Genomic DNA, 26,920 nt, shown 5'->3' with positions numbered 1-26,920 from the left:
CCTAGATATGGTCTCACCTTGCAGCAAGAACTGGATTTTGGGGAGAGGAGCTGAATATGGGTTAGCAGGACTGTAGGGACAGGGGTGGCACTGTGGTCTAAACCACTGATCCTCTTGGGCTTGCCAATCAGCAGGTTGGCAGTTCAAATCCCTGCGACGGAGTAACCTAGCAGCTCGAAAGCATGCCAGTACAAGTAGATAAATAGATGCCATTGTGGCAGGAAGGTAAATGGCATTTCTGTGCGCTCTGGTTTCCGTCACGGTGTTCCGTTGCACCAGAAGCAGTTTAGTCCTGCTGACCACATGACTCAAAAAGCAGTCTGTGGACAAACGCTGGCTCCCTCAGCCTGAAAGCGAGATGAGCGCTGCAACCCCATACTCGCCTTTGACTGGACTTAACCATCCAGGGGTCCTTTACCTTTACCTAGCAGGACTGTAAGATTTTCAACGACCAAAACCAAGAGAGATATTTAGTAGAATTCTTCTCACAATCACATTTTGTTGGGTCGTTGTTCATTAGCGCAATAGCAAGAACATAAATCCATAAAACCTGCATGAAATTGTGCAGAGTCCTGCAGGATCAGAGCAAATATTGATCTAGTCCACTATCCTGTTTCCTACAGTGGCCAGTCAGATAACCTCAGGAAACACACAGCTGGGATATGAAGCCAAGAGTCCTCTGTGTTGTTGCATAGCTCAGGAGTAGGGGAAGGGTGTAGCTCAGTGGTAGAGCATCTGCTTTGTATGCAGAGGGTCCCTGGTTCAATCCCCAGCATCTCCAGGTCAGGCTGGGAGAGAGTCCTATCCAATGTCCTGCAGATCTGCTGCCTGTCAGAGTAGACACTACAGCGGTACCTTGAGTTACATACGCTTCATGTTACACACTCCGCTAACCCAGAAATAGTGCTTCAGGTTAAGAACTTTGCTTCAGGATAAGAACAGAAATCGGGCTCCAGAGGCGCGGCAGCAGCAGGAGGCCCCATTAGCTAAAGTGGTGCTTCAGGTTAAGAACAGTTGCAGGTTAAGAACGGACCTCCGGAACGAATTAAGTACTTAACCTGAGGTACCACTGTACTGAGCTAGATGGACCCAGTGGTCTGACTTGGTGCATGACACCTTCGTATGGCGAGGTTTCAATTAGTTGTCATAAGTAAGAGATATTAGTAGACTTACCATTGCCAATTTATTTAATACAACTAAATTTTAAAAGATACAGCTTCCTTTGTATTTAAGGAAATGTTGTCTCTGGTTTTGTAAACCATAATTTCCCATGAACTGCCCAAATGCCACCATGGCTATAATAGAAAGATGTTTTTCATTTTTTATATATCCTGTTCTCTGTCTCCAACAAGCCGAGAGCTGGATTTCCAAAAGAGCATATTCCAAAGCAAATCAGCAGCCCTCATTATGCTTCAGATGTTCTCCTAATGGAGAATTGGTTATATATCTATCTTTGGCAGATTTAACACAATAAACCTATTTTGTGAGAGTGCCACCCCTATCAGAAAACTGCAAAGACTTGAGATTTGATTCCTTATACCCACTGGCTTGTTTTGTCACACCTTTGACAACATAAAGATTGGATTGAGTAGGGAATGGACAGATAGAACAGTATCCATCCCTTATTACTTGCCTTCATTTATGAAGACCAAAAGTGTTTTGTCAGCTTTTTGAACACCACCTGTTTCAACTGCTTCATACTTTAAGCAAGACTCAGTCATGTAGGTAGCTGACCTACCCCAAAAGGCATCCGACTCAGTTGCGTGGTCAGCTAGTGGATCATCCTATGTGTGGGCTCTACGTGTAGGCAGGAGCATGACTGGATAATGGGTATAAAAAAGAGAAATTGGGTGAGGAACGAGATGCCACTTAACTACCAGGGCTTACGTTCTGGTGCCCCTTTGATGCATAACTGCCAGATATAGGCAAAGCATCCACGCAATGATATTTCTTGGGCAGACATCACATAACACAGGAGTAACTAACATGGTGCCCTCCAGGGTTGTTGAATAATTCTTCTTCTTCTTCTTCTTCTTCTTCTTCTTCTTCTTCTTCTTCTTCTTCTTCTTCTTCTTCTTCTTCTTCTTCTTCTGCGATCCCTCATAGCCAAGTAAGATTGTCTTCCATAAACACAGTTTTAACAATGAGTCCGTAAGTGACTGTGGAGGCCAATTCTGGATCCACATATCCTTCCACAGTGGGGACATTGGTTTCTGGGCAGGAGTTGATCACGGTGTGGATTTGCCAACCATACCTTCCTCTTAGTACATTTCTCCCTTGCGTCCTGAGTTCGAGTGTCTTCAAAGCCCATGGCACCTTTGGTAAAGGCTGTTCTCCAATTGGAGTGCTCACAGGCAAGTGTTTCCCAATTGTTGGTGTTTATACTACGTTTTTTAAAATTTGCCTTGAGACAATCTTTTGTTGACCACCAGCATTGCACTTTCCATTTTTAAGTTCAGAATAGAGTAGTTGCTTTGGAAGACGATAATCAGGCACCTGCACAACATGACCTGTTCAAAGAAGTTGATGTTGAAGAATCATTGCTTCAACTACAACTTCCATCAGCCCCAGGCCCACAGCCAATAGCCAAGGATGATGGGTTCTGTAGTCCAAAACATCTAGAGATCACCACATTGGTTACTCCTAACATAGTATTTCTCCCAAACATTCTGAAACAATAGAAGAGCAGTACAGAATTCTGTGAGATTTCAACTTGAGCTGAGTTCTCTGCACTATTTAAATAAATAGCTGAAGGCCACTGCAGCCTGAGAGTCTTGGCAATGTCTATAAATCCTGAAGACTTAACTGGAGCACTTGTAATCCCATCTTTCCTTTGTATGTGATTATTATATTTTAAAAGCATGTAAAATCGCTTTTGAAATGAAACGACGAGCTAGCTTTCAGTGTGCAGGAGGGTTTGTGCCTAATTATTCAAAGAAACCATTTCTTCTTCTTTTTCTTGAATCTCACTTCTTAATTAAGCTTTCCTAATGATACCCCAGATCAGGGGATCTGTGGGTGGGGACAACCTGAGACTTCTTATTCTCCTTCAACAATCAACATCTGACTTCATTAGTTATGAGATACAGATGAACTGACTGACACTTGTACTTTCCGTCTCTCAAGATGATTCTGAAATTAAAGAATAACGTCAAAATCTTCCCTGTCATATTCTGATACAATCGACTGAAGAGTAAAAAAAAAAAGGGGGGGGAGAACAGAGAGTCTGCAACTTGATAAGAAAGTTAGCTAACAAAATGGCTGATTTGATGCATCAAAGTGCCTACTGATAAAAAATGACTGACAGTGTTGTTTTGTTGTTGTTTTTGCCTTGCAGTGGAACATCCTGACAAAATGGCTAATGATCAAGGTAAGATGGCCTTATAGTGTCCTGTCTTCTCTTGAAATCAGCGCCAAGCTGTAAGTGTAATGTCAGCCCCCTTTCCTTTGTGTTCTGCTCTTCACCTGGCCAGCACACCTGATGAGGCAGACACTGGCATGATAATTAATCTTGTTAATGAAGTTCTGCTCGGCTGAGGATGCTGTTTTGATGGGGAAGATGTAAATTTTCTTGAGAGGAAATTGTTTTGTCTCTTTTCTGAAGGACCAATTAAAATGTCAGGCTCCTTTGTATGAAATAAATTTTTTCCTCTCTCTGCTGCACTTCTGAATAATTCACATTAAGTATAATTAAGGTTGGCATAATTTCCAAGCTGCTCTTACACCCTTTTGTGGGTTATAGATTAAAGTTCTGGAGCCTCATGGTAAGAACCACTATATCTATCTATCCATAAATCAGTTTCTCCCTCATGTTGGAAGATGGTGGTTTAGTCAACTTTTCAAGGCATAATTGTTGGTAGCGTTTTATCCTCTTCTTACTATTTTTAAACTCATTGTGATGTTTGTTCTTCATTTCAAGCCAAATGCTTGTAGTCATTTGTTTACTATGAAGGGGAAAATAGTTGATTATCACTTTAGGTAATTACATTTTTTGGTGGGGAGGAATGGCTGAGTCTCTCCAGGCATTTGGAAAGGAAAATAGCTCTCTTTGCTTAGCTGTTGGCTTCTATTGATTCACCCATTGGATATGTATGGGGAAAACATCCCATAACACCAGTTTCATGTCCTGAGGGTTCTGTTTCCCCCCACTTGAATAGGTTCTCCTTTCATCAAGCTTGGTACAGTGGAACCTCTACTTACGGATGTAATCAGTTCCGGAGGTCCGTCCGTAAGTCGATCCGGGTCGCTGGTAGAAGCGCCGTTGTGCGCAGTTGCATTTGACAGCGGTGTGCTTCTGTGCAGGTGCAGACTGCGGCAGCCACTTCTGCGCATGCGCAAATGGCAGAAGCCGCTTCTGCGTGTGCGCGAATCACGGCAAACCCAGGATTTACTTCTGGGTTTGCCGCGGTCGCAACTTGGATCGGGCCCAAGTAGAGGCGGTTGTAAGTAGAGGTTCTACTGTCCTTAATGTACTTTGGTTGCATTGGTCGCACTGGTCACTCTGGTCACATAGTGAAAATTAGGCCTTATATATGATGAGGAAATGATTCTACACATATTTATTTTTATTTATTTATTATTTTACTTTGAGAGATGTCACCTCTCTGGATTTGCCTGTTTTCCTCTTGGCATACCTGATGTCCAGTGTCAACATTTGGATTAGGCCTAGGTGCATAAGATTCATGTAGCTCTATATGTTGTGATCAACAGCTCTCACACAGTCTTTGAATCCAGTGGCATAGCGTGGGGGGTGCAGGGGGGCCGGATGCACCGGGCGCAACATCTGGGGGTTAGGGTTAGGGGGCGCAAATCCACGGGTTAGGGGGCGCAAATCCACGGGTTAGGGGGCGCAAATTACTTGCCTTGCCCTGGGTGCTGACAACCCACGCTACGCCACTGTTTGAATCAGATGTGTGCATCTGTCATATGCACATTCTGTGTAGGCCCTATGTAAATATTATAGCCATGTGTGGATGCTCAGTAGGCCCAGCGGTGGGAGAGGAGCCTCTGACTGGGTATGCACAATCTCACCATGATGTTTGTCTAAATGTATCCTTGGTGTGCACGTGCATTATATAGACAGAGTGGCGCTGTGATCTAAATCACTGATCCCCTTGGGCTTACTGATCGGAAGGTCGGCATTTTGAATCCCCGCGACGGGGTGAGTTCCCATTGCTCTGTCCCAGCTCCTGCCAACCTAACAGTTTGAAAGCACGCCAGTGCAAGTAGATAAATAGGTACTGCTGTGGTGGGAAGGTAAACAATGTTCCCATGCGCTTTGGTTTTTGTCACGGTGTCCCGTTGTGCCAGAAGCGGTTTAGTCATGGTGGCCACGTGACTCAGAAAGCTGTCTGTGGACAAACGCCGGCTCCCGCGGCCTGAAAGCGAGATGAGCGCAGGAACCTCATAGTTGCCTTTGACGGGTCTTAACTGTCCAGGGGTCCCTTTACCTACTTACATACGATGCTCTAGTTTCCAGGGAAATATGTGCAGTCTCTGACCCTGCTTCCAGAACATGGCCCTACATGGCTTGGTCGTAAATATAAATGTTGGGAGGGTGATAACCAGGAAACAGAACCCATTCTGCTCCATAAGACTTCACCCCAGAAACAAAATATTATATCAACTTGAACATTGGTCCTTCTCACCCATTCCTCTCTCAACAGCTCCGAGAAAGCTCTCTCTTTCACATTCTCTCCTTAAGTAACTCTGTTTAGGCTCTTGAGGATGCATAAAAATATGGAAAATGCAACACAAATTCTTCTCCTAGTGCATCCTTTCCAACCTTTAGATTCCTTTAGATCGTTGGACTACAACCCCCACCTTCCCCAGACAGCATAGCCAATGGTCAACAATAATGGGATTTGTAGCCCAAGAATATTTGGGGACTCATAGAATCATAGAATCATAGAGTTGGAAGAGACCACAAGGGCCATCAAGTCCAACCCCCCTGCCAAGCAGGAAACACCACCAGAGCACTCCTGACATATGGTTGTCAAGCCTCTGCTTAAAGACCTCCAAAGAAGGAGACTCCACCACACTCCTTGGCAGCAAATTCCACTGTCGAACAGCTCTTACTGTCAGGAAGTTCTTCCTAATGTTTAGGTGGAATCTTCTTTCTTGTAGTTTGGATCCATTGCTCCGTGTCCGCTTCTCTGGAGCAGCAGAAAACAACCTCTCTCCCTCCTCTATGTGACATCCTTTTATATATTTGAACATGGCTATCATATCACCCCTTAACCTCCTCTTCTCCAGAATACTGTACACATTCAGCTATCAGACTTACCCCATCCCACATCAGATTTGCCCAGAAAATAAGTCAAGCTATTTCCCCAAGAAGACAGAATCCTTAAATAGCTCTGGTTCTTTTCCAAACCACCCTGACTTTGGAAATCATCCATCTTCCTTGCAGGGTATGTAGGTTTCCATCAGGACATTTCCCCCTGCCACAGTACCAGTGCACCAGAGGGGGGCAGGAAGGGACAGACCACCACCCCAATTCCCACTGTTAGAAAACAGCTGTTGCTACTGCCCAGTAGGATAAGGGTTGTTTAAAGGGAACGGGGATAGGTGGCCCAGACATTTGAGGTCTGGGTGGGTGAGTAGGTTGGGAATTTTCCTTCACCTTAGATTCCAATCCAAGCTAGAGGTTAATTCTGGAGTCTCATGGTGCTCACCTCTTCTTTGAAAGTAAGCATTAGAAGACCCAGATTTTATGTGGGCCCGAACTAGGGATGGATGAACCTATAAATTTCTCTCTGTTTCTCATTTTTTCAAATCTATACTTCAGGCTTTCACACTTCTGTCACAATTTGCATTTTTAAAAGAAAAACCCTCATGGAAAATATTAACATTTTAGTGTGCATTTTTTCTAATCACCTTTCTGGATGCAGTTTTGACTGATGCATATTTTTGCAACCATTTCCCCTAATATAATGCATTTTGCATGCTGTTTTCACTAATATATACGCCTCCATGGATGCTTCCTCCTAATATATGTCTTTTTGTACAGACTGATTAGGGAACCACAGTGCAAAATTCAAGAAAAAGCAAATTTCTAAGAGCAATGGTGTTTCAGATAATCTATTGGTCTGAGAAGTGCAGATTAGGAAGTTTCTCATTAAATCACAAGCAATATCCAATTTATCACCCAGCCCTAACCCGAAAAGCTTTGCTGGAGCCCCTAACAATGATGTCCTTTACATTCATATTTCCTAGGCGTTAATGCACGCTAAGTAATATAAACATCTCTACTAAAATAATAGCCCATAGCTGTCACTTCACACTGCCACTGAATAAAATGAGTAACTCAAGAGAACGTCTGGATGGCATTTCTCCATGAGGCAAAAGCCTTGGAATTAATTTGTTTTTGCTGGAAAGTCATGCAGCGTAACAAACTGTTCTCTCCAACTTTAGCATTCCGTTATAAATGGGCAAAGTAAACAATTGAATGTGTTTGATCTTAATAGACATTCTGGAACATAAAGTAGATGCCATTTTCCTTACATACCTTGTAGCGATTCCAAGTAAACACAAATAGAATCAAAGGCAGGGCTCTTTATCATTTGGGTGACAGCACTGCTAATTTCCCTGCCTACGTGGTATCAGAATAATAAATTGAGATTTGGAAAAGTGAAATGTGAAAAGAAGAATGGGAATGTGCTTGAAAAATGGAGGTTTTCTGGGCAATTATTGCTGCTTTGTGAGGCATTGTTTCATGTTGTAGTACAGCTTAGAGTTAAAAGACCATGGATATTTTAAGGTGTTCTTTTTAAGTGTCATAATGCAGCGCTCTCGTAAGAAGTATCAGGAATAATAAATATTTGTTCCCTTTCTTGAATTCGTTGTGATATCATTTGATAAAAGCAAATGCTTAAGACAAGAGCTACCTAGATATGCAAAGCTGACAGGTATTTTTGGTATCACATTTTATTTTGTAAGACACGTGTTTTTAAATTACGGTTTTGTTTTGTTTTGTTTAAAAATGGCTGCCTTGCAAGCATACCGGCTTGCCCCCATGATTAAGGGGGCTAGAGCCATGCAACATGCATGCATGCCATGGGTCATGCTGATGTCACTCATGCACATGATGGGGCGTGCTGATAGGTCATGCACACACTGTGTGGCACATACGAGTGATGTAAACATGCTGCACGGCATGCATTACCGAAGTGAGCACATCATGCAGCATGTGTGCATGGCTGCCACAGAATTTTGAGGATCCCCTCCTTGAAAAGTTGGGGCGCCCAGAGGTCCCCTCCCCAGTTTTTACCTTGTTCTTAACCCCTTTTTCTGTTGGTAATTTTGACGTTTATTTTATGTAATCTTCTTAGAGGTGTGGAGGATTAAGTGGTTTATAAATCTTGAAAAAGGACCTGAAGGATAAGGGAAAGGTGAAAAAAGGACTTTGCCGTTGTGCTGATGAATGTGGCTTGATCTACTCGTGCAGCAGAATGGGGGGGGGGGAGATAAGGACAGCCTTTCTCAACCTGTGGGTCCCCAGATGTTGTTGAACTACAACTCCCATCACCCCTAGTTAGCAAGGCTCAAGGATGATGGGAGTTGTAGTCCAACAACATATGGGGAACCACAGGTTGAGAACCTCTGGATAAGGAGGTGTTTGAATGAACTGCATCACTTCTGAGTTAATTTTGAATGCTTCCTTGGGTTAAAAAGCATGCACACAGAAAGCCAGCACATGAGGCAAAAGTCTGAGACCCCTGTTGGGTTCCCTTTCTACTTGTGGTGAGTTCTGTTGTGTAGGCTTTGTTGAGTTTTGTTTTGTTTGTTTTTTTGCACGAAAGAGCAGCCAAAACTCTACCCCACCTGCAATCTGAACTGGTGGTGCAGCCCCATTCTACCACCTCAGGACTGTATCCTGCAACCTCACTCTTCTATATGTATAGACAAGGCCTCAAACAAAACAGAGCAGAGGCTCGGATGTAGGAACAAGGAGGAAGGTAGCTAAAACGGGATTCATAGCACAAAGAACTGAGCAAGTAGAACCTGATCTTCATACAAATTAGAGAATTGCATAGAAAATATTGGGGCATTGTGTTAATTACAGGGAGCGTACAAAGAAGAGTGGGGGCAAACCAAGGACCAACTAGCTCACCCTGTTTTTCACAGTGGCCAATCAGGTGCCCCTAAAAGGGCATGGAAGCCACAGCCCTTCACCTCTGATGTTCCCCAACAGCTAGTACTCAGAGATGTGCTGCAGCCCAGCTAGAAAGTTCCTTATAGCTGTTAAGGATGTGCCCTGGCTTCCATTGAAGGCTGAATTTGGCACCAAATGCAGACTCCTTTGGAGTGATTTAGGCTTTGCACCAAGCAAAACTTTCCCCAAAGTAGTGCCTTAGACATTCAGAGGATGCAGAGAGAGTCAGGCAGTCTCAAGGTCCATTAAGAACCCCAGAGAAGTTCTCTGTTGAAGGAAAAGCTCAAGGAAGGAAGGAAAGGAAGGAAGGAAGGAAGGAAGGAAGGAAGGAAGGAAGGAAGGAAGGAGAGGATGTGAGGAGCTTGTAGTGTTGTGCCTGACCGCTCTAGCTCCCAAACAAGGCATATCTTGCCAGAACTCTCAGTTTTCACATTTCCAATCACCATGCTTTGGGAAGGGAAGTAGAAGGAACTTGCCCATTGCTATCAACTCACAGGAGTTTCGGACAGCTTTTCCTCCACTAATTTGTCTAATCTAAGGCTTTTCCTCCCCATACATCTCCTTACAAATAATGTAGTACCAGAGGCAAAGGCTGCTTCCTGCGCATTCATCCTGACCTGTCTGGACAAAATTTGCAGAGAGTTTAGATGCTGTTTGTAGGGCATTCATTTCAGTTTGTGTGCAGGGAGGTTATATGATGCTGCAGCGATCAGTTGTTATCCTGCACTTTCCAGTACCTTTTCTTATTGCATTCCCTGATGCAAAAAAGTCTGGTTTTCGGAAGAAGCAGGCTTGTTTGTGAGAGCTTCAAATCCACTTTAACTGCGCAACCTGAATTTGCTGGCACATGACTGAAAATTGCGGCGGCCCAGAAGTGCCCTGAGTGTCATTTCAGAACCATTGTTTCCTGCCTCATACAAATGAACAGAATGAATGGCTCTTTTCATTTTCTGGATGGGAGCAAAAGGGCTCTATAGTTGGGAAAGGCCTTCCAACATTTCGAGGGTGGCTGATTAGCAAAGCCTGCTTTTCCCTTCACCTGACTATACCCTCACTTACAACTGAGATTTTCCTTGCCTATAGCAGGGGTCTGCAACCCGCGGCTCCGGAGCCGCATGTGGCTCTTTTACACCTTTGCCGCGGCTCCAGGGCGGATACTAGTGAGGGGAGGAGGCTCATTGTGCGCCCCGACACTCCCCACTGTGGCGGGCACTGTACTGGCTGTGACGTCGCATGGGGGCGGTGCGTGCGTTAGTCACGCGCCGTCCCGACGTCACCTTCCTGCCCGCTGTCAGATCGGAGGGCAGCGGCGTGCATGCTTTAAATGTCGCAATGGTTTTGCGGCTCCCAGGTTTTTTTTTCTTCGGAAACGGGTCCAAGTGGCTCTTTTTGTCTTAAAGGTTGCAGACCCCTGGCCTATAGCTTCCATGCATCTTGACCATGACTCTTCCATTTCTCATTCAGAGTTCCCTTACATTTCCGCCCCCACATTAAGGTAGGAGTGGAATTGTTGTGGGAAAAGATTTGAGCTATGCGCACATCATGTGCTTTCTACCTGCTACTTTCTTTCTCTGCCAAACCAAGCAAAGACAAAAAGGGGAGGGGAAGACCCTCCATTGAATATTCTTGTTTACAGCCTTGGATGTGCCTTGTTATTTATAAATCATTAAAGTAAGTCTCTCTCTCCACACACACACACACCCACACACCCTAAATTCCATCATCATGATGCCAAGCCCGTTGCTTCTGTTGTTGTTGGGGGCTTGTTCTACTTAACGGGCATAGCCTGTAGAATTCTATAAAAAGATTACATTAAAAATGCTCACTGGATTGAAAAGCTCAAGCAATAACAGGAGCCAGAGCAGTTCCTTCAGGCAGCAAGGCAGGCTATGCACTGGTAACTGCTATTAACTGACGGCCATGCTTCAGAGTCCAACCGGCTCTCATTTTCCCAGCCTCCACCGGCAGAAAAGGATGGATGGAGTAAGGAGCATCACTAAAAAAATAGAAATAGAAAAGGTAGGATGTAGTAAAAAGGAGAGGAAAAGAGGGTGCCACTTTTCTGCGTCAGGCATGGAGAGCATGTGGCCTCCAGATATTGTTGGGCTGGATCTACACTGATCTGTAAAAATGCCATTGAAGGCTATAAAAAAGTTATATAGCTCTCAATGTAATTTCCCATTGCCAACATAGTGCTGCTCTGGTGTCACATTTTTATAATGCATTTTAACGCTATAACCAAGCAGTGTAGAAGATTCCATTAGCCCCAGCCAGCATGGCAAGTGGTCAGGGATTCTTTTACCATCCTGGTGTTCAGTTGCTCTGAGTAGGATAGCAGTAACAAGGTTAGCCAAGCAACAAACTATGCTTAGAACTGAGCTTTCTGGTTTAGTGTCCTTGCAAAGAAGGTGGCACGTGATTCCTTTTCGCAGCAGGGTGGTTTGATCAGTGAAAACTTCCGAATCAAGCTTCAAGATTATTGCTATAGCTCAGATGTGGTGCTTGTTTGCTGACTCCTAGTTCGCCAGAATTGGGGTGATTTTTGGAAAGACGAAGTACTGCCTTGGTTGCCCAAGATCTTGATTGTATTACTAGATGAATCCTGTCCACAGCAAATCCCATTTCCTAATGGGAAGTGGTTAAATTTACCTACTGTCAAGTGTGACCAGATCAATCATTTGTTTGGTTTCCCCTCAGCATGTCCCACTGGTCCCCCAGTGTCAGGGAACTGCCATCGGAGCCAGAGGGAGAGGGAGGGCTCCAGAGGGATTCCGGAGAGCGTCCCGGGAGGGAGAGAAGCAGCCCATCTTCTGGTGAAGGAAATCAGCGTAGCACCAGTGGAGAAGGGGGGCAGAGGGGGGAATCGGCGAGGTGGCTCCATGACTCCTTGCCGGAGACCAGCGGGGGGAGCACGGGTCCTCCACTGCCCACACCCTCCCTGCACAGAAGGCTTCCACGCAGGGAGAGTAGGCGGAGACTAGGCGTCAAAGAGCTTCTTTGCTGGAAGAAGTTCAAGAAATGCCCACTGACGGATTCTGCCAGCGATTGAGACAGCCACGGGTGAGTGGCTGTCCGGACAGAAAGAGTCCACCCAGGTAACCCAGCCAGGTGTGGCGCTGATTTACGCACGAGCAACCCCTAGAACCATTACACCCAGTTTCCCCATTCAGTCTCTGGGGAATAGAAGTGGGCTGCAATAGGCTGCCGTGTTACAACCCCAGAGGCTCACCTGTGAATTTGAGAACATCTTTTTCCTTTGAATGCGTTTGAATCAGGATAGAAAAGAACCAAGTCCCTTTAGGACTTGACCCAGTCTGAGAAAGCTCATACTACTTTATTTCATGTGGAGAAATAAATAAACATGCTAGATTCAAATTAGATTGTGTATGTGGCAGTAGCCTCACTTTGGTCAACAAGGCATGAGTTCCCAGTATGTAATAATAAAATCTCCTCTCCTCCCACCCACACTCCCTTCCATTTGTTCATTCTCCTTGCACCGTGGGAACCGAAGAAATTAAATGGGAAGTGGCAGAGGTTACCGATCGGTTTGGCAGAAAAATGTGTTTGTATGCTGCAATATGCCTTCCTCTTCAAGGAGTGGGAGGCTCTAACCAGGCCTCATATGCTCACAGCAGTGCCGTTTGTTGTCCAGAAAACATGTGTTGCCTCATTTTGACTGGTTCTCTGGGGAAAGCTCTGGGAGCCAAGGAAACATAAAGGTAAAGGTAAAGGTACCCCTGCCCGTACGGGCCAGTCTTGACAGACTCTGGGGTTGTGCGCCCATCTCACTCAAGAGGCCAGGGGCCAGCGCTGTCCGGAGACACTTCCGGGTCACGTGGCCAGCGTGACAAAGCTGCATCTGGCGAGCCAGAGCTGCACACGGAAACGCCGTTTACCTTCCCGCTGGTAAGCGGTCCCTATTTATCTACTTGCACCCGGGGGTGCTTTCGAACTGCTAGGTTGGCAGGCGCTGGGACCGAACGACGGGAGCGCACCCCGCCGCAGGGATTCGAACCGCCGACCTTTCGATCGGCAAGTCCTAGGCGCTGAGGCTTTAACCCACAGCGCCACCTGCGTCCCCTCAAGGAAACATAAGGTAACCTAATAAGGTAAATGATCACACCTTCCTTTTTTCTGTTGCAGGCATTGAGCAAAACTTTATGGGTAGCTTCCATCAGCTTCCCTTTTTTATAAGCATGTGTGTTATGTACTGAATTGAATAGGATCCAAACTGCAGCAGTCTGATTGGTCCTAGAACAATAGGATTCAGAATGCAGCAGTCTGATTGGTCTTAGAACAATGCAGCAGTATGATTGGTTGGCAGGAACCACCCAATCATGCTCCAGATAGAAGTGAATCCACAACCTGATTGGCTTACAGTAGAATTCCAGAATTAGCCAATCATGTGCAGCCCATTGTGTAAATAATGTATATAAAGCAGATACTTTGAGGGGACTTTCATTCATTCCTCCTCACCACTATGAGCTGAATAAAGAGCATGGAATCACTTTGCGACTCTGAGTATATTTCAATGCGTTAAAATAATACATGCATGCAAAGAAATGTTGATGCAGAGGACTCTTTATAAAGCATTGTGAAAAACAACAGTCGGGTTCTCAAAATGATATCTAGGACTGATTTCAAAATGCAGCAGTCAGATGATGGGCTACGGTTCAGTTTAGAACTGACATGACCCCTGGGGTTTTTTATTTTAAAAAGTCCTTACAAAAACTGCCAGCACTTTAGCACACATTTTTCTTCATATACATGCTATGCCAGCAATTTCCCCATATGTACTCTATATGTTATTTTCCCTAATATTTTTGCAAACATTTTGAAGTGCATTGCCAAATTTTCAAGTGCAAATTTCAGAGGATAGCTTTGCTTCAGTCCACTTATTGGTTTTGACAAGTGTGAAGTAAGGTAGGTTGAAAATGAAAACTGAAGTAAATTTCTCCTCAAATCCTGCTCTGGGATCTAATCTCAGGCAGCAGATGTGGTGTGTTGTAGCAGACCACCTATGCTCAACTTATTTGTAAGTAAAACCAGATATTACAAACGCCATAAACCTCCAGTGTACTCATCTTCCAAAAGAAAACAGGTACCCTTGGAACTCATTGCTACTTTGGGAGGCAAGGAAGCACATAACAGCATGGAGCAGTGCAGGTGACTTGTGTAGAAATTTAATTTTAGGAGATTATTAATTAGGTGCTGGAAGTTTGGAAGCTCTTACAAAACCTCTGTATCCCCTTTTAGCTGGTCCATGGAGCTTTTGGTCCCTTGGTGGACTTTTGGTGCAATCAGAACAAGCGATGTTATAGTTTAGCAAGAGCTTTATTTGAATGGCATATGCAGATGACTTCACACAAGAAGAAGAAGAGCCACTCCTTACAGTCCCAAGATAGTTAAGATTGGAGGTTGCAGCAGTGACCTGCAGTAGGGATGCAAAGCAGCGGAGATTTCGGTCCCATCCTAGGTTTGTTGCAACCAGTGCTGTTTCTGCTCCCCTGTAGTTTGTCTTCTGCTAAAACCTACATTGTTCCTCTTGCTATCAGCTATTGCTGCAGCTTACGTAATTAATTACATGATTAATTTCAGCTGCATTTCAGGGGAATGAAAAGGTGTGTTTTTTTAAAAAAAATGCAGACTTAAAAAGGATAACAGACGCTACCCATATTTCCTCGTGTGATTTCCATCCCAGACCATGAACAAACATACGAATTTCCACCCCCATTTTCATTTCAAATGGACTTCTCTGACTTCCCTCCTTGTTGGCCCAGGATCCCATTGTACCATCTTGTAGTCCATAGTGGGTTGGTGGTCCAGGCTCAAAACGATTGACACACCCACACTCTGAGCGGACCTCTCTACTTCTTCCTCTTTCTCCTTAGTGATAGCCATTGATTGTGTACAGCTTAGATGTCCCCCGCATGTGCTTCCTATGACTCGAATGTTCCAGCAGGTCCCTAGATGTTTCCTTCACATTTCCATGTTCACGCCTCCATAGACAGTCCCCGGATTTCCAAATCTGTCCCCAGAAAATTCTGTCCCTGAAAGTCCCCAGATTTGCAAATCTGTCCCCGGGAAACTTGACAGCGGCAGCCTCAACAGCCTGAAGCCAGCCTGTTAGTGCAGTTGGCTCTGGCTGGCTCCAGGAGCTGCTCACTGCTGTGGCGTCCGCCATTTTTCCTGCGCCACCGCAGTGAGCAGCTCCTGAAGCCAGCCAGAGCCAACTGCACTACCAGGCTGGCCCCTCCTGGGCAACGGCCACCACCCGTGACTCCAGAGCCTCCTCTGATCTATCAAAACCAAGGGGGAAGGAGATTGGGGAAGGCTCGGGAGTCACGGGCAGGCGGGAGTTTAAAAAAACTCTGCGCATTTATGTTTCACAGGGTGCGAAAGAAGGGCTTTGCACCTTTATACAATATGCATGTGTGCTTGGGCCCAGGGTCTTTTGCCTCACCTTCCCCACTACTGACTCCCTGTTGCTACTCAGCTTCCAAAAAAAAGTCTCCCCGGATTCATTGAAAAAAATCTGGTAACCAGAACACAGGCATACACAGAGTGCCTATGACCTTTGCTCCTCTTTTCCCATTTCTCACTCAAGCCTAACTGCATTTTTACTTCCTGCTCTGGCACAGCCCACATTTTGCTGTTAAGTGCAAACTAGGAAGAAGCTAAGTTCTAGAGAAATAAATTTATGGAACTCCTACACTTGAAGCCAGAACTATTTTTGAAACCAGCTGGACAAGGCCAAAAGAGGGCCCTTAAATCATTTCAAGGTAGATTTCCATTCACCGTTTATTAAATCAGTTTTCCGTGTCAGGCTAAAGGTGTTGAGTAAATGCAGTCCTTGATTTGATTTGATTTTATGTCGGCACCTAATTTAATTAGGTCAAGTAACAAAAGACCTTCATTTGCTTCTCCTGAAAGCTACAAGGTGGCTCTACATGCTATTAGCTGCTGCATACTTTATGAAATGGTTGTATTTCTCCAGTGGCCAGCACAAGGTCTCTGCAGAATTTGGGTTGCCTATATACACGAAGTGTGTATATATACAAAGCCAGCTGTTTTCATAACGAAATTACTTTGGTGGTTATATAATTATACCAAAGTGCATTTCTGCATTTCTTTGCACTGGTTTCAGAGCGATTATATAATGAGGAATTAATTCCCTTAAGGAAAAAGAAAACTGTGTGCAGGATGAGGAGAAAGTTAAGCAACAGCAACTGTACAATAGGAAAACCTGGGAAATTAGAACTGAGAATTGTTTCTAGAGAAGCCCAAACGTATGTTAGATGGGATTCTTGGTTTGAAGGGGACCAGGGGTGGGGGAATAATCTGTTGTACACCTGAGCTGAAGCAAAGGGTGGTATCCAACTAAGTTTTACTCAGAGTAAACCGACTGAAGTTCTGCTTATTCATTTCAGTGGGTTTACTCTGAGTAAAACTTTGTTGAACGCTGACCTAAGGGTTGTGTCCATTGCTAGCCCTACTCATTGAAAATAATGGATATGAAAATAATTATGAAAATAACAGATAAATCCAAGTTAGGTCCATTAATTTCAGTGGGCCTACTCAGAGAAAAACTCACGACCCATAATGTTTAACTTTACAGTCTTGTTCAAGAACTGCAAACATGCAGTCTCCACTTTGGCTCAGTTTGGGGAGGCGCAACGTTTGCCCCTTGCACTGTCCAGCATGTTCCCTCCTCCAAGAAAACAACCCTGATATTCATTTCTTTTCTGATCCTTTGCCAGCACAGTGATGGTGGCCATTTTGTCCCTTTCATCACTGTGCTGAAAGTACCAGGATGCAGGAAGAAGTCACTCAGTTTTCTAGGAAACCAACCATGCCTACCAATTTGTTATTGCTATAATTTGGCTATTACTGGAGGTATACTGGAAAACGAATTTTTAAAAAAGGATTTCCTGCAAAGTTGTTGAGTTTTATTTTCGGGAGGGGCAAACTAAAGTTCCCCCAGGGAGGAAAAAATGAGCCTGCAATCGACCGCTATCACACGGGGACCTGTAGATCGTGGTTGACTGGTTGGACATCCCTGGTCTAGACAACCAGATGACTTTTTCCTCCATTGTGGGACTGTGCTCTGCAGGATGGCTCTGGATGTACAAAATGGATGTGAAGAGTCACAGAAAAGGGGAGAAATTTAAAGCAAATGGGGGAAGTGTAGGGAGATTCCTCAGAAACTCCCCAGTTTTGTCTTTCAGCGGCCTGCAGTGTGCATTAGAATCACAGAACCATAGAAATGTAGAGTTAGAAGGGACCTGCTGGAAAGAGACTCATAATCCTCCAGTTGACTGACACCACTGTGCAGGCCTTTCAGGCTGAAAACCAGAACCATATGCTTCAAACTTCAGAAATGGTTGCCTCCTCTGTTCCGTGGAAGGCAAACAGCAGAAACGTGAAACCCATCCTGTTGAGTTCAAAATGCCAAGCCTTCTCTGGCCGAGGAATTAATGTGTTGCGTTTGACAGGACACCTGCCATTTTACACCTCGCTGCTTTTAATCTCATGAATAAACAGAGTGCTAATTGTTTGAGTTTTCAAGGAAATAGCATTTGTAAGGCAGTTGAAGTGTTGCCTGGGTATTCCAATTTTTACTCTCTCTTTTTCCAAACAAAAATGTAATACAACCTGTGCCGTGTTTGGATTACAGCAGTTATGTTGCTGCTTGGCTGTTTGAAGCAGAAACTGCCTCTGCTCAACACTGTTTGGCTGAACACCAGAAATTGTCTGGTTTTGCTTGTTGCAGTGCTTTCTCCCAGCTGGTAAGATGTAACTGAAAGTTACATCTATTGCTTAATGCCAGCGTGCAGACAGACCCCTCTTTCAACGCTGTAATAGCAGAAAGATGCCTCATTTTTTATTTTCTTTTTTTTTAACCTTTCCCTGGATCACAGCTGCCGTGCAGTGAAGAGAAATTCAGATGGATTTCAAAGCCTTTTTTAAGAGTGAGAGAGATTGAGAAAGCAAGAGTGAGAGATGATTTTGAACTGATACATATTTGCCTATTCTCTCAAAAGTGTTCCTCTCCTCCTGCTTCACCTCTGATTTTTATGAAACATTTTTCCTGTAGGGAGAATACTCAGCAGGATGTGGAGATAATAAGATCTAATTGGATGTCAGTGGTCCAATTGTGGTCTTTTTTGGGGGGGGGGGGGACTTGCAGCAAGTGCCAGAAGATTCAGGAGATCAGAAGATTAATATAGCTTTAGGCTGCCATCCAGTGTACATTTATCTGTGAGTAAGCCTCATTGGCCATAGTGGGACTTAATACCGAGTAAAATATGCCAAGGCGTTGGTGCTGTTGGAATAATTTTTCAGTGCTATTCATATGTCCAATCCTAACCTTGGAGGAATGTCACCTTGGAATTGTTTTCTGTCTTCATCTACTCATCATTTTAAGATTTTCTAGCAAAGCAAGATTGGTGAGGAACTCTGGGATAGCTCAGTTGGTAAAGTCATGCGTTCAAGCCCAACTTTGGGCAAAAGGTTCCAGCATTACAGGGTTTTGACTCAATGACCCTTCAGGTTCCTTGCAACCCTAGGATTCTCCTGGTTTTCAGTTTTAATTAAAAGTAATTTATATATTTAGAGCATCTGTTCCCCACTTTTCAGCTGAATGGGCTCCTGCAATACCTGGCATAGAATCAATAAAAACAAGATAGTTTTTATCACAGTCTTGCGCTCTAAAAAATAAAACGTCACAACAATTAAAAGCAAGGAAGAGGAAAAATGCAAACATAGGTACCATCTCTTCAACTTAAATAGTAATCTAAAGTGTGTGAGGTTCTACTATATAAGGCAAACAATTCGCTTTTGAATCTGAAGTGTTACTTTTCCATAGCAAAACTCAGAGGCTCCTTATAGTTATTGAAAAACACAGGGATAGTTGGAGAGAGCAATGATATATACATACACACACACACACACAGAGAGAGAGAGAGAGAGAGAGAGAGAGACCCTCAAATACTGACCCCTCAAATAGGAACAGAACTACTGTCAATCAGTGCTCTACATTCCCATCCATTTCAGGTAGTCAAGACGGATTGATTATCAAATTATCAAACGCTTCTGAGTGGTCTAGGATGAGCAGGATTACACTCTCTCTGGTGATCTTCAGGCTCCCTTTGCATGTCTAAGCAAAGTCTAAGCTGAGTAATAAAATTGCATCACCATAAATCCAATATGAGATATTGGTTGGATTAGTTTTGTTGAAATGCCATGCACTAGACTTGTTAAGGGCTATTTGATTTATAGCTCTGCTATCAGCCTAATTGCCACAAATCAAAAGCTCAGACCTTTTGCTTTCATGCATAAAACTAGAGTCTTTTGCTTCCCTAAGGAGAAGGTCTATTTTGAAAACACTTTAGAATATATTCTAAAGCTGGAGTGGGTCTTATTTGATAATTATAGGAGGTTTCGGTAGATTGGAATGAAATCACCAACTCATATATATTCGCACTCATTACATTATTTCCCAGCATAATTGGAGCTTAAAACTAACCACAGGTTTTTTTTGTAAAGCTAAAGGTCTGTCTCTCTCTCACCGCCCCTAGGAAAACAGCAAAAAGGTATGGTTGGGCAAGGATAGAATTTTGCTCAAATGGGATGGGAACCATTCTAATAACATCAACATCGCTGCTGCCTACTCAGTGGCGTAGCGTGGGTTGTCAGCACCCGGGGCAAGGCAAGTAATTTGTGCCCCCTAACCCGTGGATTTGCGCCCCCTAACCCTAACCCCCAGATGTTGCGCCCGGTGCGTCCGGGCCCCCCCTGCACCCCCCACGCTACGCCACTGTGCCTACTTCTTCCACATGTTCCAGCATTCCTTCTAAAATTTGTACAGTAAATATGTGACAATTTTTCAAGGGGTGCAAGTTCCAGCTGGTCTAAGATTTCTGACCACATGCACAAACAAACAAATACCACATATCCTGCTCATGGGTGCAAAATGACTAATTTGCTCTCCATTTCTAATGGTTACGACTGAGCCGTCGTGCAACTTTACTCTGCTTCCGAGGATCAAATGCCAATGGCTCTGCAATTATCCTGATTGAGAAGTTGATTATGCTGAAAACGCCCGTGATGATAATGACCTTACATTCCTAATTGGGCCTTTCAAACCAGAGCACTTCACACTGTTGATAGGCAAATCAGCAAAGAGGAATAATTTCAGGTGTACCTAAGCTCCAGGCGCCTCTCCTGCACAATGAAACAACTTCTCAGGTTAACCACCATCATTCTCGAAGCATATGTCAGGTCTCCCTGCGGGCTGCTGCAAAGCCTCTCCTAAACTCGTTTCACGGTGTGCACCTCCAAGGTAACATGGCCAAATCCATCAGTTGTATGCCTGACCACTCGGAGCCTGTGGGGCAGCCCTGTTATTTTTTATGAGACTATAAACCCTGTAATTTTTACGAGTCTATAAAGTTTCTGTTGTAATTTAAGACCCTGAATTTGCTGCATGCGGGTAATCAGGATAACATATCTTGTAGTTCCCAACTCTGCTTTGATCTCTCTGCCCGGTTGTTGGTAGGTAGTCGTGTTGGTCTGCTGTATGCCATCAAATGCCAACAGTGCCCTTCAGCCCTCTATATTGGACAAACAGGCCAAACCCTACGCCAAAGGAGAAATGGACATAAATTTGATATCAGGAATCACAAGACAGAGAAACCAGTAGGAGAACACTTCAATCTCCCAGGACACTCTATACAAGATCTCAAAGTAGCTGTTTTATTACAAAAGAATTTCAGAAATAGACTGGAAAGAGAAGTTGCTGAGTTGCAACTTATTACCAAACTTAAAACCATGTAGAGAACTGGTCTGAATAGAGACATTGGATTCTTATCTCATTATACATGATTAAGCTATTTTTAGCCATCTCATCCCTTGCTTTTTCCTGTAAGACCTATTGCAGTCGTTAACAGTCGTCAACAAGTTTACCACATCTATCAGCCAATCACCCATTCCCACCATCCTTCTGAGTAATACTCCTCCCCACCCACTCACTATATATAACGGTCTGGTGACTTCTGTTTCAGTGTATCTGAAGAAGTGTGCATGCACACGGAAGCTCATATCAATAACAAACTTAGTTGGTCTCTAAGGTGCTCCTGTAAGGATTTTTTTTATTATTTTGTTTCGACACTTAAAAAGTTAAAGGACCCCTGACAGTTAAGTCCAGTCACAAACGACTCTGGGGTTGTGGCACTCATCTCGTTTTACTGGCCGAGGGAGCCAATGTTTGTCCGCAGACAGTTTTTCCAGGTCATGTGGCCAGCATGACTAAGCTGCTTCTGGTGAAACCGAAATGCCGTTTACCTTCCCGCCGGAGAGGTACCTATTTATCTACTTGCACTTCGATGTGCTTTCGAACTGGTAGGTTGGCAGGAGTTGGGACCGAGCAATGGGAGCTCACCCCCTCGCGATGATTCAAACCACCGAGCTTCCAATCGGCAAGCCCTAGGCTCAGTGGTTTAGACCACAATGCCCCCCGGGTTTCTATATACACATATACATCCATAATAATCTTTTTAAGAAATGAAGCTGAAGTATATGAGTAAACTGCCTGGTTTAATCACTGTGGGCTAGAACTGGCACAGTTAGAAATTATCTGGAGTGCTTCTGACTCTTTTGAGAATATATCCTAGGACTGATATAGAACAAAGATAGCTAGAGGGCCTTTTTATGAGTCTTTGCAAAGGAATGGCAGTGCAGTGCAGCACCACACTTGCTGAGTCATTCTTTTCTGTCAAGTCATGGAAAAATGTGACTTGCGTAATAAGCATAGTGTCACTCAACATCATTAGTACCGGGAGGCAGTGAGGCAATTTGTGAACAGTTTGCAAATCCTGCTATTGTAAGAAACTGCTATAATTTCGTACAATTTTATATGTGTAATAGCCATGTGCCCTTAGAGGTTAGCTTACTATATGTGTCGTCCTTCAAACAGCTAATATATACTTCTAAAAATGAACTTCAATTTTTCAAAAATACTTCATATAGTAAAATAACCACTTTCCATTTGTATTTGACAAAGTCTACTCACATCCATTACTATGTTCTGGAATACGACGTCCAGAAGTTGTTATGCTGCTTGGTATAACAGAGTGTGAAAGGAGGCTATATATTTTACTTATTTACAAGATTTCTATACCATCTGTCAATATTATTTTTTTTTTTCATTCTGTGACATATTATTAAATATTATACGAACAGTTAGGAACCAGGCAACACAAAGTGAAAACAGAATCGATCAATACAAGAGCAGGATTGTTATTATTTTATTTTTAAAAAACACTTCAGCTTTTGGTAGCATATTCCTTTTGAGTGATTTGACTTTGCATGGAAGTCCGTCAGTCAACAGGAGACATATACACCAAGAAAGCATTTGGTCTAGTTCGTGATGCCCTTCCATCAGCCCTAGTTAGCATTGTTAAAGTTCGTTATTGGGCTCCCCATTGACTACCCCAGATGTGTGTGCCTTATAGCAGTAATGGCCAAACTCAGCCCTCCAGCTGTTTTGGGACTACAATTCCCATCATCCCTGACCACTGGTCCTGTTAGCTAGGGATGATGGGAGTTGTAGTCCAAAAACAGATGGAGGGCCAAGTTTGGCCATCACTGCCTTAGAGAGACATGGTGTCACCTGGCAGAATAATACAGTTTCCATGCACAGAAATAAAATGTCAAAGGTGGAGCTTTGAGGGGGGAAATGGACCTCTGAGAAGTGAGCACATCTAGCACTAAACTTGTCTTAAGATGCATGAATATCTCTGCTGTCAGGTTTGTCATCTTCTGAGAGAGAATATTCTAGCTCATGCCACAATCCTCACCTTCTTTTGTCACTTTTAACTAGCAATTCTGAATAGCAGAGTAATGACAAGCAGCATGTGGCTGGGGAGCGTCAAAGTGCTCAGAGATTTGGTTTAGAAAAGGCTGCTTTTATGGCAGATTTTTCTCAGGCAGCTGTTCAGTCACCTCCTCTTACAATATCTAATAGCTTAAACATCAGATCGAGACTGTTTGAAGAACTGAGCCTGTCTTGACTCAGGTATATCAGCCATTCTGCACTGATGCTCATTTTCCTTTTCGCAGGTCGTCATGGCGATGGGGCCTACTGGCCGGTTGACACAAATCTGATCGACCGAAGCAGCCTTAATGGTAAATATGGACTAAAACCATTTTCCTCTGAATTGGCCTTCTTTGTTCAATACAATTAAACTCCAGAATGGCTTTGTTATCCGTGTCCCCCTCCTTGTCTCCACTTTCATCAAATCTTTCTGCATTCATCAGATGGAATAATACATTTTACTATGGCACAGTCAACTGCAGCTGTCGTAAACAGGCAACATGGCCTAAGAAGACATAGCAAGATGCCTTATACTGAACCAGCCCTGCTGGTCCCTCTAACTCAGTATTGTCTAAACTGACTGGCAGCTGCTCTCCAGGGTTTCAGAGAGGCAGTTTCTCCTAGCCCTACCTGGAGATACCAGGAGTTGAACCTGAGTCCTGCATGTAAGCAGATGCTCTGCTTCTGAGCCACAGACCCTACCATAACAGTCAGAGTTTGTTGGTGAAATTATGAGAAATACGACTTTGGAGAATGCCCCAGCGTATATGGCAGCACCACAAGGATTCTTAACACTTAACATTAGTACAGCACATTGACAGGTCATAGGAGCTAAAAGCTGAGATACGTGGCCCTGTGAGTCCCTTAATGGCTTCCACCAAGTGAGCAGCTCTGGGATTTGCAATGTCATCTGGTGCTAGATGTTTTGAACCACAGCTATCATCATCCCTGGCAATTGGCAACGCTGGCAGAGGCTGATAGGAGTTGCATGTTAGTTTGCATTTCTTAGTGCAGAAAGTATGGATCTGATGTGTAGAGATCTTTCCTATTCTAATTACAGTGGTACTTCAGGTTACAAACACTTCAGTTTATAAACACTTTGGGTTATAAACTCTGCTAACCCGGAAGTAGTACCTCAGGTTGAGAACTTTGCCCCAGGATGAGAATGGAAATCGCAAACCAGCGGCACAGCAGCAGCAGGAGGTCTAATTAGCAAAAGCACACCTCAGGTTAAGAACTGTTTCGGGTTAAGAATGGACCTCCGGAATGAATTAAGTTCATAACCCGAGGTACCACTGTAATTCAAGAGGGTTTTGGAAGGCTTCTCTGTTTGAAAGAAACAAGCAGAAGGTTCGTGGTGTTTGGGTTATTCCTTCAGAGAAACTGAGTACAGCTGGCTTAAGCTGAAATGCTTTCTGGCTAGCCATCCCCAGATAGGCTTCCCATATTTCAAAAAGTGAAAATCCAGACACAAAAGTTCTTGAGGGTTTTTTTGGGGGGGGCACAGTTGTTGAGCCTTTTTTTACTCTTGCCCAAAGTTTTTGAGCTTTTCTTTTGCACAATCTCAAAAAAGAAGTTTTCCAGCTATTTTTAAGGGAAATCACCCAAATCTAGACTTCTGACATGGGTTGCCATACATCTGGATTTTCCGGACATTGCAGCGATTTCCGCCCAGACACTGTTTCTGACTGCCATATTTAGGCTATGGCTGGGACATTCCAGATGTATGGCAACCCTATCCCTAGATCTGCCTGTTGTATTTCTGTCCAATCCCTTTTGGGGAAGCAGATTTGCATGGCGCTGATGCATTTCATCCTGTGAGAGTGTTGTTGATCAGTGTTTAAGCCAGGGGTCGTCAACCTGGTCCCTTCCACCCACTAGTGGGTGTTTCAGGATTCTAGGTGGGCGGTAAGGAGTTCTATGGCACAAGCAGAATCCTCCTTCCATCAAGCACTGGTGGGCGGCAAGGAAATTTTACCATCAAGAAAGATGCACTAGTGGGCAGTAGGTATAAAAAGGTTGAATACCCCTGGTGTAAGCTCTAGTGTCCACCACTATGCTGCTGTCATGTCCCATGTATACATGGAATCACATTTGCGACTTTTCACTGTCACCGCAGCTCCAGTTCCCCGGGGAAATCATTTATTTACCTTTACAACGGCTCAGCAGATCAGTTTAGATACATCTTTTTTCCCCAGCATCATGCTTTTGAGCTAGGTGAGCAGGCGAGGTCAGGAGAAGCTTGAACAAAGCTTTCAAAGAGTTGTGACCCAACACACAAGCTAGGAAAACAGATGACAGTGATAAGGTATTAAGCAGAGTAGAAGCCTGAAATAAATGTACAGTCCTTTCCCATGTGAGGGTGCCGCCAGAATCACTGGAGCAAAAGAGTGTGAGAAAAGAAAGTTCAGGAGATTAAAGAGGGGAATGGAATAGATAATTGGGGGAAAATTCATTATTCCTTGGCTTCTCCTAGCCATGACAGAGCAGTCATTATATGCACTGTAGATTTAGCAGATATAAACTGCAGAGCCAGGAAATTGCACTGTGTTAAGAAGCAGGCCCTATTTTGTCTCAACACCACCCATCCACACAAATCTATATTAGTATTGCTTTAAATTGGCCAACGCGAATCCTTTGTTTCCTTTGGTACAATGCCAGCCATGAAAGTGTATGGGACACTCCATGCGTTGGAATCTGTGCCTCCATTCTGACACACCCCAAACAAACCTGTTACTCAGATCCCTAACAAAATACAAGGTGTGACCAGAAAGTTCGGTGAATGGTCATAGAAATTGAACAGCGAGAAATATTCAAACATACAATCGGCATCAGAAACCCACAAAATGCACACAATTGTGTATGGAGATGAAGCTGTAACTCAAAAGACAGTTACAGATAGGTAGCCGTGTTGGTCTGCCATAGTCAAAACAAAATAAAAAAATTCCTTCCAGTAGCACCTTAAAGACCAACTAAGTTAGTTCTTTGTATGAGCTTTCGTGTGCATGCACACTTCTTCAGATACGCTGTATCTGAAGATACGCGTAACAGATACGCTTTATCTGTTATCTGAAGAAGTGTGCATGCACACGAAAGCTCATACCAAGAACTAACTTAGTTGGTCTTTAAGGTGCTACTGGAAGGAATTTTTTTTTATTTTGTTTCAAAAGACAGTGTATGAATGGTTTAAGCATTTCTGTGAAGGGTGGCAAACCATTGAAGATGACTCTCATTCTGGCACACTGTTGACGAGCAGAACGGCAGCAAATGTTGACGGAGTTTGTGAGTTCTTGATGCAGGGTCGATGTTTTCTGTCCGAATGGTGGTGGAAGCATTGCATATTCCACGTGAAATTGTTACCGAGGATATGAGTTGTTCTGCCCTCCATATGAGGGATGCAGGTGGCACTGTGAGTTAAACCACAGAGCCTAGGACTTGCCGATCAGAAGGTCAGCGGTTTGAATCCCCACGACGGGGTGAGTGCCCGTTGCTCGGTCCCTGCTCCTGCCAACCTAGCAGTTCGAAAGCATGAAGTGCAAGTAGATAAATAGGCAGGAAGGTAAACGGTGTTTCCGTGCGCTGCTCTGGTTTGCCAGAAGCAGCTTAGTCATGCTGGCCACATGACCCGGAAGCTGTACGTCGGCTCCCTCAGCCAATAAAATGAGATGAGCACAACCCCAGAGTCGGCCACGATTGGACCTAACGGTCAGGGGTCCCTTTACCTTTACCTTACTCTCCATATGCTCTCGATAATCGGCGCAACCAGATTTCTTTCTTTTTCCAAAACTGAAATCTGCACTGAAAGGGCACAGATTTCCCAACATTTCACACATCCAAGCTTCTGTGACGAGGGAACTGAAAGTAGTACGAAAAGAGGACTTCTCCAG

The 26,920-nt window shown here is 44.0% G+C and overlaps 1 protein-coding gene across 2 annotated transcripts in view; it reads left to right on the top strand.

Annotated features, from left to right (window-relative positions):
• Positions 1-26,920, top strand: part of DCC (DCC netrin 1 receptor) — a 934,061-nt gene that overhangs the window by 847,965 nt on the left and 59,176 nt on the right. For both annotated transcript variants that reach the window (XM_081929563.1, XM_081929562.1), the window contains exons 21-22: positions 3,338-3,370; positions 23,279-23,344. In XM_081929563.1, coding sequence (XP_081785689.1) covers positions 3,338-3,370; positions 23,279-23,344 — 99 coding nt within the window. The remainder of the gene's footprint in view (positions 1-3,337; positions 3,371-23,278; positions 23,345-26,920) is intronic.

The sequence above is a fragment of the Podarcis melisellensis genome (genome assembly GCF_964234715.1).
Source record: "Podarcis melisellensis genome assembly, chromosome: 11".
NCBI lineage: Eukaryota > Metazoa > Chordata > Lepidosauria > Squamata > Lacertidae > Podarcis > Podarcis melisellensis.
This window is presented reverse-complemented; position numbering and strand designations above follow the sequence as displayed.